This window comes from Euprymna scolopes, chromosome 7 (assembly GCF_053919585.1).
Source record: "Euprymna scolopes isolate OS-2025 chromosome 7, ASM5391958v1, whole genome shotgun sequence".
Lineage (NCBI taxonomy): Eukaryota > Metazoa > Mollusca > Cephalopoda > Sepiida > Sepiolidae > Euprymna > Euprymna scolopes.
Genome location: NC_136488.1, coordinates 86,831,023 through 86,844,451, shown reverse-complemented (window position 1 = coordinate 86,844,451; position 13,429 = coordinate 86,831,023). Strand labels below are relative to the sequence as shown.

Sequence of the window (13,429 nt, the reverse complement as noted above, 5' to 3'; positions counted from 1 at the left end):
TTATGTAATGGATTTTGATCAAAATTGGAATAAAGATTTTAGACATGTTTTTTTTTTTTAAATAGAAAATGCTGCAGACAAGTCAGGAAGCCACTTGATGTAAGAAGCTGAAAGATTACTGCTTAAAAATGAAAAAAAAAAAACGGTCAGTGATAAGCATGAGATGGATATATTCCAACCCAGAGAAAAGCAATTCTTCTCACTTTGTCAGAATCATCGCCCATGAAATGTAAGGAATAAAGTCGAAGATAAGGGAAACAAAAGTTAACGAGATTGTCGAAAGTAAATCCGGTCGACTTAAAAAATATGGTTTAGTAGCATTATAACTTGATTTTATTCTTCGTAAGGCTACATGAAATTGGTGCAAAACTGTTTTGCTCAAGAATTAATTTTACCCTTTCTGGGACGGGTATTCTACTAGTTTTTGTATATTTTAATTTCCTTCTTTCAAAAGACTTGTGCACCGATAGTTCCCATGATATTATTATATTATCTTATTCTTTTTTTATATATATTGGCCACATTTAGTTTATGTCCCACAAATAGGTTTTGTGTATAAAAATACGCCTGAAAAAGTAGTGCGCGCTTGCGCATGAATAAAACGGAAAAGTTGGCAGCATCGTCATTTTTTTTTTTTTACTTTTCTTTGTTGCATGCAAATTTACAAAATCATAAGAGAATTGTGAATCAATTTGTTGAATCAAATAAAATTACGAAAACGAAAAAAATTTTTTTTTTCAAAACTTTTTTGTGTTTTGCCTTTTTCGCTCTCACAAAATCAGTTTTCAGATTAGAGATTACAAGGTGATATGTCCGCCGCTGGGTATGCTCACAATTAATTTTGAGATGTACATGATGCACGAAATAAGTTAAATAGACACCTCCACTAAAATAATTTATATATGTTTACAGTTTTTACTTCCTTTGTCGTCGGCCAACGACCGGAGCCGTACAAAGCAAAAATGAAAAATCAGTATTTTACATTGATTGAGATTTTACACGCGTCCATCATTGTAGACCTTGCTGTAGTCCATGAAAATGAAGTATAGGAAGAAAAGTACAGGTAGTATAGGAAGAAAAGTATAGGAAGAAAATTATAGGCAAAAAAAAAAAAAAAAATGAAATTAGCGAGCAAATGAAAGTACGAGGGGGCCTTCAATAAGTTTCCAGACTTTTTTCATATGGACACTTTTATTGATAGTACACGACTGAAACTCTAGTTCCCTTCAAAGTAATCTCCTCCGGCTACAATGCACTTGTACTGTTCCAACACTTTTTGGAAGGCCTTATGGAAGTCCTCTTGTGTAAGTGTGTCAATGACCCTCGTCACAGCCTTTTTCATTTCCTCAACTATCTCATAACGACAACCTCTAAGATTTTCCTTGAGCTTAGGAAATAACCAAAAGTCACACGGAGCAAAGTCTGGACCGTTGGATCTAAATTGATCAGCTCGACCATCTCCCTCTTGTCATAACAATGTCTTTTTTCTGATCTTTTCTGATCACTCTTTGGACAAACTTGTGCAAATCTTTCACATCTTCAGTTCTTCGCGAATAATTGTGTGTACAGTTCCCACACTGACATAAAACTGTGTACTTATTGTCTCTATAGACGCACGACGATCCTTAGCCATGAAATTCTTTATTTGACCAATCAGCTTTGGTGTTCTTAGTTCTTTACTCCTCCCACGCCTCTCATCATCTCTCACACACTCCATGCTTTCCTGGAATCTTTTATGCCACTCCAAAACTGATGCTTGGAAAGCAGTCTGAAGCATTCCATACGTTTCTGTGGCATTTTTTCCAAGTTTAAAACAATTTTGTGTTGCATATCGTTCTTCTAAAATGCCCTCACGTCCAGCTTGACTTTTTTAGATTCACCAGCTGTAACAATCAGGCTTTAGAAGGGTGTATTCAAATTCCTGCTGTAGCTGTTCATTTGAAACTGAAATCATAAAAACTGATCAGTCATCTCATAAGATGTACAGCAATACCATACTGATTTTTCAAGTGTATACGACAATTTTAATTGCCTGTACAAAAACGTCTGGAAACTTATTGAAGGCTCCTCGTATATTATATATTGTACTTTTAAACGATCCAGAAAAATAATATTATTACACATTTATTATTAGTTTAGCTAAAATTTCAGTAATGAAAGAAAGTGAAGTGTGAAGTCAAGTTGGCTTGGAAGCGTATAAAAATTACGCATGTTGAAGTATTAATTTTTTGCTCCCCACGAGAGCAAAGTACTTATTTAGTTACTTCCCCACGAAGGCAAAGTTCGATACACGGTATGTCTTTTAATGTAGAGGGGCTTTCTGCTCACTTAAAAGGCCACTGATTGTAGACACATTTTATAGATAAAAATAGAAATAACGAATTTTATTCGAAGAAAAGAATTAATCAGAATGGAGTATTATTTGTAACATGTAGGTTAGATTTATAGAAGGAGTTAGTCACATCTTTGAAGACATTATTTCGTAAGGTTAAATTTGAAAGTTTTAGAAAACCAAGTAATGCTGTATAATTTTTTAATATTACTTTTTTTAAAGCGTTTTTAAACGTCATGGCTGATGGAACGAGAGCATGCTCCCCTTGTGAAATAAATAAAGGGTTCTGTTCGAAATTCCACACAGATACCCAAGTTTGGCAGAAAGATTCCCAAGTTCGACAAGATACACCTGAAGAAGGTCGGAGATTACATCGACCGAAACGCTGGGAAAATGACACTCAAGATGAAAACCATAGTCGGAAGAATCCAAATAACACGTATTAAACAAATTTTATGAGTCTTTCGGCAGCATTCACTCTTATCAAAGAAGGTTTTGTTACTTTGTGATCCTTTTTCCTCCTTTTACTAATGTTACTAAGTTTCGAGTGATTGACCCCACCCCTCTACCCCCGAGAAAAAAAAACTTGTGTGTCAAAGTCAAATCCAATGTGCTTGTGTGGTTCGCGCGAATATTGAACAGGAGTGAGTCACATCTTTGCAAACATTATTTTGGTGCGGTTAAATTTGAAACTTTTAGGAAACAAAGTAGAGATTAGGTTTTTTTTTTTTTTTTTTTGAGGCAGAGAGTTTGTAAAGATTGGAAGTTATACATTTACAGCAAAATAAAAATGATGTTTATTGTATTGTGTCACATTTTTATTTAATAATAATATATCTAGAAAAGAGGTTTTCTTTTTTTCTGTTGTTCTTGGCCTTCGGGCCAGGATCAAAGTGTAGTATCTGTTCCGGCAGATACTGCAAGCTATGACTAGCTATGACTAGCAAAGACCAGATGTGGGGGCAACCCCACATGCCTGACCTTTAACCAGCTCCCATTTCCCACCTCTCGGGTGCTGGTCCCCTTTTTCCCTTCCCCCTCCCTTCACTCCTCACATTAAAAATCGGCCTTGTGCCTAATTTGCTCGGTGGGGGAGCAAATAAATACCATCTGTTCCGGCAGATACTGCAAGCAAAGACCATATGTGGGGGCGACCTCACATATAAGACCTTGGTCAATGTAGGGGCAACCCTTCATACCAATTGTCACTATCCAGCTCCCCTACTCCCCGGGGAGTTGGTCCCCATTTCCCCTTCACTCTCTCACATTAAAAATCGGCCTTGTGCCTAATTTGCTCGGTGGGGGAGCAAATAAACACCCTGTTGTTCTTAGCCTTCGGGCCAAGATCAAAGTGTAGTATCTGTTCTGCAGATGCTGCACTTAAGGTAATTTGTCCCAGTCAATGGAGGGGAAACCCTTTATACTGGGACAATTATTATTTTTGGTAACCAGAGTGCCCCCTTTTTGCCTACTTTTAGGGGAGCTGGTTTTTACCCCACATTAAAAACGGCCTTGTGCCTAATTTGCTTTGGTGGGGAAGCATGTCTCACAAAAACTAAAAAAAAAAAAATCAACATCAAAACCTCGCAGAGTTGGTATTTTCTTGAGCAGCATTGTCCCGGGTGTATAATTTGTAAAATTTAGAAAAAAAAATCTTAATTCGTTGAAGGTAAGCTAAGACTAGATTTATTAGGGGGTAGGTTTTTGTTGCAGTTTCAATTTAATCTATATAATATTCTGCTTGTTTCGTATGTATTTAAAAAAAAGATCAACTAGAATTTTTAAATGCCAAACTGTTTAAAAAAAGACCAAATTCGCGATATTTGGTCTTAAAAGCCGATCGGACAACCTTACACAAGAATATGAGAGTGACCTCCCTTTGATATACTTCGTTTTTGTATATCATAATAATATGTGATCATTGTTGTAATGGCATAAGAAATAATAATTCCGATGTGCAGCAGTTCTTCATTGAAGAAAGAAGTCGGAGAAACGTTACATATAAAAAGGGAAATTCGAAATAAACAAGGCAGAAAAAGGAAGCACATAATCTGCCAAGAGGTGCTGAGCTGAAGGGGTAAATTAAAGATTGTCTCTAACAATGCTATTTTATTATTTGTGTTGAACTATGTAGCAGAATATTATTTTTATTTCATCTCATTTGAATCCGTTCTATATTTAAAATACAATGGACACTATTTTCATAGAAATGTTTAATAAACTCATATTTGCTGCATGTTATTGGTTCTTCTGTCAACCCCCCCCCAAAAAAAAACAAACAAAAAAAAACAACTATTTTTTGTACCATCCAGAAAAATATTAGCTTTATCAAAACGTATTTGTTTATTAAATATATTTCTCATTCTCTGGAAATTGCTCGGATTCTGCTAGTTATGTAATAATTTTGTATATAAAAAAAAGCAACGTAATTATGTACTAATTTCACACACACACAAAAAAAATGCCGAGTCCTTATTCAAAATCTTCTGCAAATTGCATAATTTCTCTTCAAATTATGATTGGCTTGGGAGGAAAGAGACTTGATATGTTTGGATTTCGAAGTGCTCTGTAGGCTTCCTAAATTTTAGCTTGGTAGGAGCAATTACTCTTTGGTAAGTAGTTATGCTTAGTCTCAAAAGACAATGGGTACCCGTTGTAAGAGTGGAGTAATGGTTGCGCAATCTTTGACCCTGTCTAAAAAGAGATGGTTGTGGTAATTTTTCAGATGTCATCTTTGATACAGAAAGAATTGATTTTGTGAGAGATTAAAGCAATTTGACACGTGATCATTCATGATAAAGCATGCCAATAATAATAATAATAATAATAATAATAATAATAATAATAATAATGTTGGTGATGCGAATGATAGTAAGTGCTTTCTTTGGTGGCTGAAATTATCATGGATGTACATGTGAAATACCTGTGTTTGCAAAGACAGTGGCAACATCAAGTTTAAAACTTCCCAATGGCTTGTTTGACCTGAGTAGCCTGCCCGCCTGACACACCTGATAAAGAGCAAGAGATGCTAAAGAGAGAAAGAGAGGGGGAGAAAGAGAAGGGGGGAGAGAAGGGAAGAAAGAAAGAGAAAGAGAGAGGGGTGTGGGAAGAGATATAAAAAGGGAAAGAGAGAACGAGAGAGACCAAAAAGAAATATGGAAGGAAGAGACTGAAATAAATGTTTTGCAAATAGATTGAATATTCAAAGTTTATGTGAAGCTGTAAAGAAGTTGATCATGCTAATTTCATGCAGCTGAAAAGCAAGTTTAGTAAACAAGAGAGATTAAAAAAATAAAGAAAAGAAATCCAAGGGGAGGTAATCGCCTTGCGACACATCAAAAGTAAAATTTGTTCATTTGTTAAAATAGAGATCAGTTTATGCTGCTGCAGTTTAATATAAAGACACACAACATGGCTGACACATGTAGTATTACAATGCAACTTCCCCAAAAGGCCACCCATGAAATCTATATAAATAAAACACTAGATGTTTGTATGGGTGTGCTTGTGTGTAAATATTTATCCGATAATCTTTTAAACTGCTGATCACATAACACTGGAATTAGCAGAAAATAGTAATCATGCACCAAAGATGGTTTATCACAAGTAAAATCTTTGTTTGGATGAATGAATAACGCGTACAGAAGTGGTTTAATTTTATATCTTTCTTATGTATCTGCCAGATTAGTTCAAACCGTAGAGAATGCAGTTGGGGCACTAAATGAGAGAGCAAGGCTGGAACACTAAATGTTTTGGTTTGGATTCTAACTGATGGCACCCAACTCATTTTTTCTTTAAACTTTGGAATTCCATATTATAGATATAATATTCAATATATGATTGGCTCTGTAAAAATAAATATGAATTTTGCACGAAATAAAATATATTTAAGCATATTTTACGGCCGGGCAAGGCTGGGTGCCCCCTGTTAATCATTAATAAATTTCACAATTCTTTCTGTAATCAATATGAAGAGTATAAATATACCTTGCATTTGCTATTAGCAACCTTATAATTCTCGCTTTATTTTGTTCTTTAGTTTTCACATTCTATGTGATTTGGAATATTTCTAGCACTTATTGTTGGTTTCTGACCTTGAAGCGATTGTTTTTAGCTTCTTACATCTAGTGGCTTCATGCCTTATTTGGAAAAATTTCCATTAAATAAACAAATATATTTGATTAAAAAAAGCAACTTGTACCTATGCTTGACTTATCCACCAAATTTTTGTTTTCTTGACGCCTGAATACAACATCCGATAATCAACGTTTTGTCCACACTGATATATGAAAGTGAAACGTTATATCTCACAATCAGCCACGAGAAGAAATCAGGCGCGTTTGATTCCAAGTGTCTTAGAAGGATTCTAGGAATCAAATGAAGTCATTGAACGACCAATCAAGAAGTCAGAAACTGCACTAACCAAGAAGTAGTATCGCCTATAATCTGCAAACGATGTCTATGCTGATTCGAATATGATACAAGATTGGCTCTAGAGAGATTTACTGATAAAATGCTTTAGTTGACTTCTTATAGGGAAGAAGAGGAAGAGCAAAAATGAGCCGGAAGCAAACAAATGGGAGAAGTTTTTACGCAACAGACAGAAGCTAGAGGGACATAAGGGATATTACCACAGACCAAATGCGTTTACAGAGTTCCCAGTGTACTGATTTTCCCACGAAATCATATTTGTTCTTGCAATATTTTTGTGCTAGTTTGCTGCCTTTAATTATGTGGTGTACCGTTTCGTCATTTTGTCCACAGAGTCTACATTGACTATTTTTATTATTTACTGTGTTTTATTTAACTTTGTTTTAATTTGATTAGTTTTAATCACTTTGGTCTGTGCAGCAGTTAGAAGAGATTCTGTTTCCCTGTTCATGCGTCCTTTTCTTAGCCATGTCCAGGTGTTTTCGTGATTCTCTTCTCTTGTTATTCCTATAAATCGTCCTATCTTGTCCCACTTTTCTTATCTTTTTGTTTCTGGTTTCACCGTTTCCAATATTGTTCATCTTGACGGTGTTTCTTGCTGTGATGATCAAAAATTTGTGTTCCGAGTTTTGTAGTTTTCTCAATTTTTTTTGTGTCTTCTACACAATTTTGTACACTTATCAGTCCGCTTTCATCTGTCTCCCTTTTCACGTAGTTTCTTAGTATAAATTTGGTTTGGAGAAGGTGAGAGGAAGCAGTACGTATCCTGTATTAAATAAAGTTTGAAAATCGAAAAAAAAAACTATATAACTGTTTATTTATAAAATGCACACAAGAGATTATGGCTATGGAAGAACTGATCCCTAAAATTAAATTAATTGGTATTTTTTATGGCTGCTAAGTTATATACAGTCACTCTGCATTTTATTCTGCTATCTAGAGTTTGAAAGATACAATAAGCATCATTGTCTGTATAGAAATATTCTATAACACATTTAAATAATTAACAAATTCAATAATCGATTCGATTATTGTGTTTATTATTACGAAAATGATATCTTGCTTACTATCAATGTAGATAAAAATCGTTTTTATTATCTATTATATATTTTTCTTTAAGAAACCATTGGATGAAAACCTAACAGCCTAAGTTTAATTTAACCCGTAAATAAAAGTGAATAATTGCAAATTTTGTTTGGATTCATTAAAATATATTTTTAAAAGGGAATATCTAATATTACCTTACAAGAACCCCCCCCCCGTGAAAATAAAATAAAAATAAATCAAACGTTCCTCGTTTTATCAGTTTCGCATATGATAAATAAAAATTCATGTTGATAAAAATTGACAATCCAGCATGTTCCTTCTAATCATAAAAGTATTAAGGCAGATGCCTGACTATTAAAAAAATTATTATAACAAATGCCTTAAAAAAAAAAAATTATGAAAAATGTCTTTATATTTTGAAATTATGACAAATTTCTTCCAATCTTAAATGTATAAAAACAAATCCATTTATTTAAAAATTATTATGGCAAACGCATTCCATTTTAACAAATTTTACAGAAACTGCCTTTCTATTCTTAAAAGTATTAATGCAAATGCCTATTAAAAATGTTTAAGTGGAGTATATTAGTCGATGTCTTGCGAAAAATGCCTTTCTACGAAGAAAATATTTCTAAACTATACTTTATATTCATATCTTTAGGCAAATACTTTCATATAAGAATTATATTTTAAATAGACTTTTATATTTGTAGAGGTATCAAGACGAATACCTTTGTATTCGAAAAGAAAAGAATGATGTTTCAAGGCACATACCTTCCCATTAAAAATAAAGGAAAACATTTTCATAAAAAAAATAGAGACAAAAAAAGCCATGAACACCAATAAAATATGCACAGGGAACAAATTTTTAAGAAATATTACAAACCAGTAATCTGTAGTTTTTGTAAAAAATTTCTTTTTATATGTGTACAAGTAAAAACGAGTAACTAATACAAATACAAAGATCAAACAAAAGACAATAAATAAGACCAAGCCATTCATTGATAATTACAAATGGTGACTTCAACTTTTTTGCCATATACAAAGGGAAAAAGACTTTTGACAAGTTATAAAGCATTAAGAAAACATATTTATAATTCAAATTATATTTTTTCGAGATTCAAATTATATATTTTAAATATCAAAGTTCCTACAAAATGGCAATAAATAAATAAATAAATAAATAATTTCAAAGAACTGTTATGGGTAAGGTCGTCTCTAAGACATTCAAACCTTTTCAGTAACTATAAACGTGTCTCTAAGTCAAACAACTCTTACCAGACCAGTAAACATAGTAAAACACATGTTGCACGTCTTTCTCTAATTATTCTTCTTACATAAAAAATTACCTTGCGAAATTGAATAATCAAAATTTGAATAGCATTTAAGAAAACGGATCAAAATTTGATTCTAACTAGCCAATTTTCATGTGTTAATGCTGCATTGTAATTATTACCATAACACTTCACTACAATTCATTAAAAAAAGGCGTCAGTCCGAGCAAATGAAGATATGGAAATATTTTATAATTATGATCGAAATACAAACAAAAACAGCGAGGGGAATAACTCATATTTTTAACTGGGAAATATGAAATTAAAAACTAAAATGACTTCACTGCATTTCGGGCAAGACCGAGTATATATTTATATATAGATATTAATTTGCACATTTTAAAAACTTATACAGAAAAAGAAATAAAATCAGGAACTTGTTTACATTGAACTTGAAGACAACTATATTGTAGTCAGCTGGAAACCAGGAAAACGGAAGACAATTCCATAGGCGTGCGGTTCTAAGAAAGAAGCTTTGTTCATGGAATCTAGGGTTAGGTTTAGGCACAGATAAAGAGTGGGAGGAATTATTGATAGTGTTTTCAGCTAGATGAGTGTTTCTTGTGAAAGTTTGGTGAGGGGGGACCATAGATTGAAGCTCAGTCGAGCACTTTCCACGAAAATAACGATAAAGCAGAGACAAACTCGCAACATCTCTTCTGTGAGATAGAGGTTGCAGAGAAGAGAAAAGGATATCTTCTATGAGGCTACAAAGTCTATTTTGAACTCTATCAAGGCAAGACAAGTCCTTTCTAGCGGCTCCTGCCCATATGTGGCAACAGTACTCCATCCTTGGACGTACCTGTCTCTTATATAGATAGAGAATTGCATCAGCAGTGAGATATCTACTGGATCGATAGAAGGATCAGACCATTTTTCCAGCGGCCTTGTACGTGTTCCATTTAAGATCAGGCATAAAGGTCAAGCCCAGAAACTTGTCAAAACATGAGGCCTACCCAAGATGAAAGCTATTCATTTCAATTGATGCCAGATGGGGACCAGAACGTTGATGATGTAAAGATAGCAGCTTAGTTTTAGATGCATTAAAAGTAACCAGCCACCTCTTTCCCCATTGTACCACGTGCTCAAGATCAGAGGAAAGAGAATTGGAGAGAACTTGATCGTTTATAGTCTTAGATGTGATACCATAGATGGTAGTGTCATCAGCATAAATGTCTACAAATGATGCAAGGATGTGATTTGGAAGATCATTAATGTCGATCAGGAAGAAAGTTGGGCCCAGGATGGACCCCTGAGGGACTCCAGCAGTAATACTGTGAGCTTTTAATTTTGCCGATCAACTACTACTCTTATGAACCTATCAGAGAGAAATGATTTAATAATCGAGAAGACATTTCCACTTATACCATAGCTGGAGATCTTGTGAAGTAAACCTTTATACCATACCCTATCAAAACTTTTGATATGTCAAGAGCAATTGCCCTAGAAAGGTGGCTTCTGTCGAGAGATACGTTAATCCTATGAAGTAGAACTGTAAGCATATCTGCTGTAGATCTATCAGAACGGAAACCATATTGTGTGTCACTAAGAAGATTATTTTTGCTGAGATGGTTGATTACTTCTCTATTTAACATAGATTCCAGCAACTTACTCATGACGCACAGGAGACTTATTGGCCTGTACTGAGAGGGGGATGAGCGATCACCTGAATTCTTAAATACAGGGCATACTGATTAGATTTTCTAGGGTGATGGGAAGCAATTCTCCTTAAGACAACGTTTAAACAGTTTTGTAAGTATGGGTGCTAGTTCTGGTTGAAGTTTTTTTAGTACTATAATTGGAATACCGTCAGAGCTGGTTGCTTTACTGGAATCAAGGTTTTTGATTAGCTTGAGAACATCACGTACAGATATTTGTATATCACATAGCGTGTTTTCTGATACAGGAGGAAATATTGGGGATTGGCGGCCTTGGTTGCAAAGGGTAGAATTAGCTGCAAAGTTCTTGGCAAAGAGTTTGGCCTTTTCTGATGCTGACGAGAAAGCATGGTGCTTCAATAAATGTTTTAATATTTATAACAGAGTGCGAAGCACATATGGCAGCTGCAAATGACCAAGCCGTGTGCGAGGTGCGGCAATGAAGAAAGGAAAAGATTCTAAACAAAAGAACACAGATCAATAATCACGTTAGAGAGAGGACAGAGATATACGTGTTAAACGCATGGACCGAGAGCGACAGGTTTAAACAAGAGACAAGGCGTTATTCAGGAAATACCTGGAAATAGATATCTTGTTTCAACGAAAAAAAGCGAATGGAGTTATTCCGTTGTCTTGGTTTCCTCGCGTCTGTGTCTATATGTTAAAGCGAGTTTAACGTTACATATGTACTCTTTGTTTTTTTCTATATTGCAGTTGCAGATTTCTTCCATGTTCTGTTTATTATGCGGAAATAAAATTATATAGTTACTTATGGCGAATCCTAATAAGCTGTCATCTTTAGCATAATGCAATGTTCCAGCATCTGATGTTAAACATTGACTAATTTCCGTATTTGTTTGCTTGCCTCGGCATTATATATAGAATTTAATTCAATTTTCTTTCCTATGGTAATTTTTGGTGGCCGAGTGATTGAGCACCAGGCTACAGGATCAAAGCTGAATTTGTGACTGGATTCGAATCCTTTGGTCAGCAGTAATTATCACTTACTAAACTGATGATTACCTAAGCATGAAACGCTAATGTTGGTAGGTAAAAAAATAATTAATATTTATTCATAAAAATATTTTTAGCAGTGCACATATCAGGCTAAAATTCTTTTGGATAATCTTTAATTTGCATTTTTTTTTAATTTGCTTATTTTTAATTTGCATTTTTTTTTTATTTGTATTATTTTTAATTTGCATTTTTGTTTAAAAATTTGCATTAAAAAAAAAACTTCTTTTTTTATATTCTTCATATTTTAGTATCGGATATGGACACAGCATCCTTTTTTTATTACTTATTTGAAAGTTGAAATTAAATTAAATACTTACTTATGGTGGATCCGGTATATCTGCTTTTTGTTTTTATTATTAAGGGTAATTTAAAATTTTTATAATTATAAAAAAAACGGGGAAACATTTTTTTTTGTGTATGACCAAAGAGTTGAAGCAACCATTTTGAAATATGCCAGAAGTTTTCATAGATTTTATTATCATTTTTTTTTTGAAGAAAGATACACAAGTACAAAAATGTGCTCAAGTTTTAGCTGTCAAGATGTCTGGACATTTTTGCTTCGCTGTTTTTCCACAAAACGTCAAGCAAAAATGCAACAAAAAGGCAATAGAGGAAGAGGGAGAGAGCAAGACATTTCGCGAGTTTCCATGGCGGGAGTATCGAGACAAAACTTGAAAAAGGTATTTTTTAAGATTAAAAAAAAAAAAGAAAAAGGAAAAAAGAAAAGAAGGAACGGAAAAGAAAAAAACAACAAAAAGGAGCAACTAACAAAGGAAAATGTAAATTTGTATGTATTCATACATGTATATGCATATAATTATATGTAGTTTGGCTGCATTTGGTTTTTAAAACAGTTTTCACTAAATAAAGTAAACAGTTCGTGCCTTAATTTGATCTGCGGACCAGTGTTTAAAAAATATTACAAAAATATCTCAATCTGACTGTAATTAAATTAATAATTTTCTGAAAAATTATATGAAAAATACTTAAACTATAGATAAAAAAATACCTGTATTATATTTTTCTTAGACTGTCTGTCGCTTCCACTTTTTCTGAAACTACTGAGACAATCTGGCTAAAATTTTCTATGGACTTTTGTTATGATAATGTGGAGCAAACTAAGTGTTTTGATATATAGTTTGTGCACAGTTAAAGATTAAAAGAAATTCTTCACCCCAATGCCACATTTACATTAGAAATTTGCCCGGAATCTACTGGACCCATCTAGTTGATATTTCGTATGGACTTTTGTTATAAGGCGCAGTGAACTAAGTATTATGCTATTTGTTCAATGGACAGTTAGGGATTAATAGAAATTAGTAACGACAATACCACAGAAGCATTAAGGGGAATGAAAGTCCTGAGAAAACCTATGACAGGATATCAGTTTCTTTCCAGTTATTCCTAGCAAGGATGGTATCCATTTGTACCAAAGTGGAGGGGTCTGTTTCCAACGTTTCCTAATCCCAAATTTTCATCATCATCATCATTAGGAGCAGGATGGAGGTGACAGTGATAAAGTGGTTACTGACATGGACTAACAACCTGGGTGTGCCTAGTTCGAATTTAACTTGTTCCACAGATACGCTTTAACTTGGTGTTGTTGGCAA

The 13,429-nt window shown here is 33.9% G+C and overlaps 1 protein-coding gene across 21 annotated transcripts in view; it reads right to left on the bottom strand.

Annotated features, from left to right (window-relative positions):
* LOC145279820 (otoferlin-like) overlaps positions 1-13,429 on the bottom strand; it is a 1,618,966-nt gene that overhangs the window by 1,093,480 nt on the left and 512,057 nt on the right. For 20 of the 21 annotated variants that reach the window (XM_080131202.1, XM_080131198.1, XM_080131211.1 and 17 more), the window contains exon 11: positions 5,256-5,340. The exons of the other annotated variant lie outside the window; for it this stretch is intronic. In XM_080131202.1, the coding sequence (XP_079987328.1) occupies positions 5,256-5,340 (85 nt within the window). The remainder of the gene's footprint in view (positions 1-5,255; positions 5,341-13,429) is intronic. 21 annotated transcript variants of the gene reach the window in all.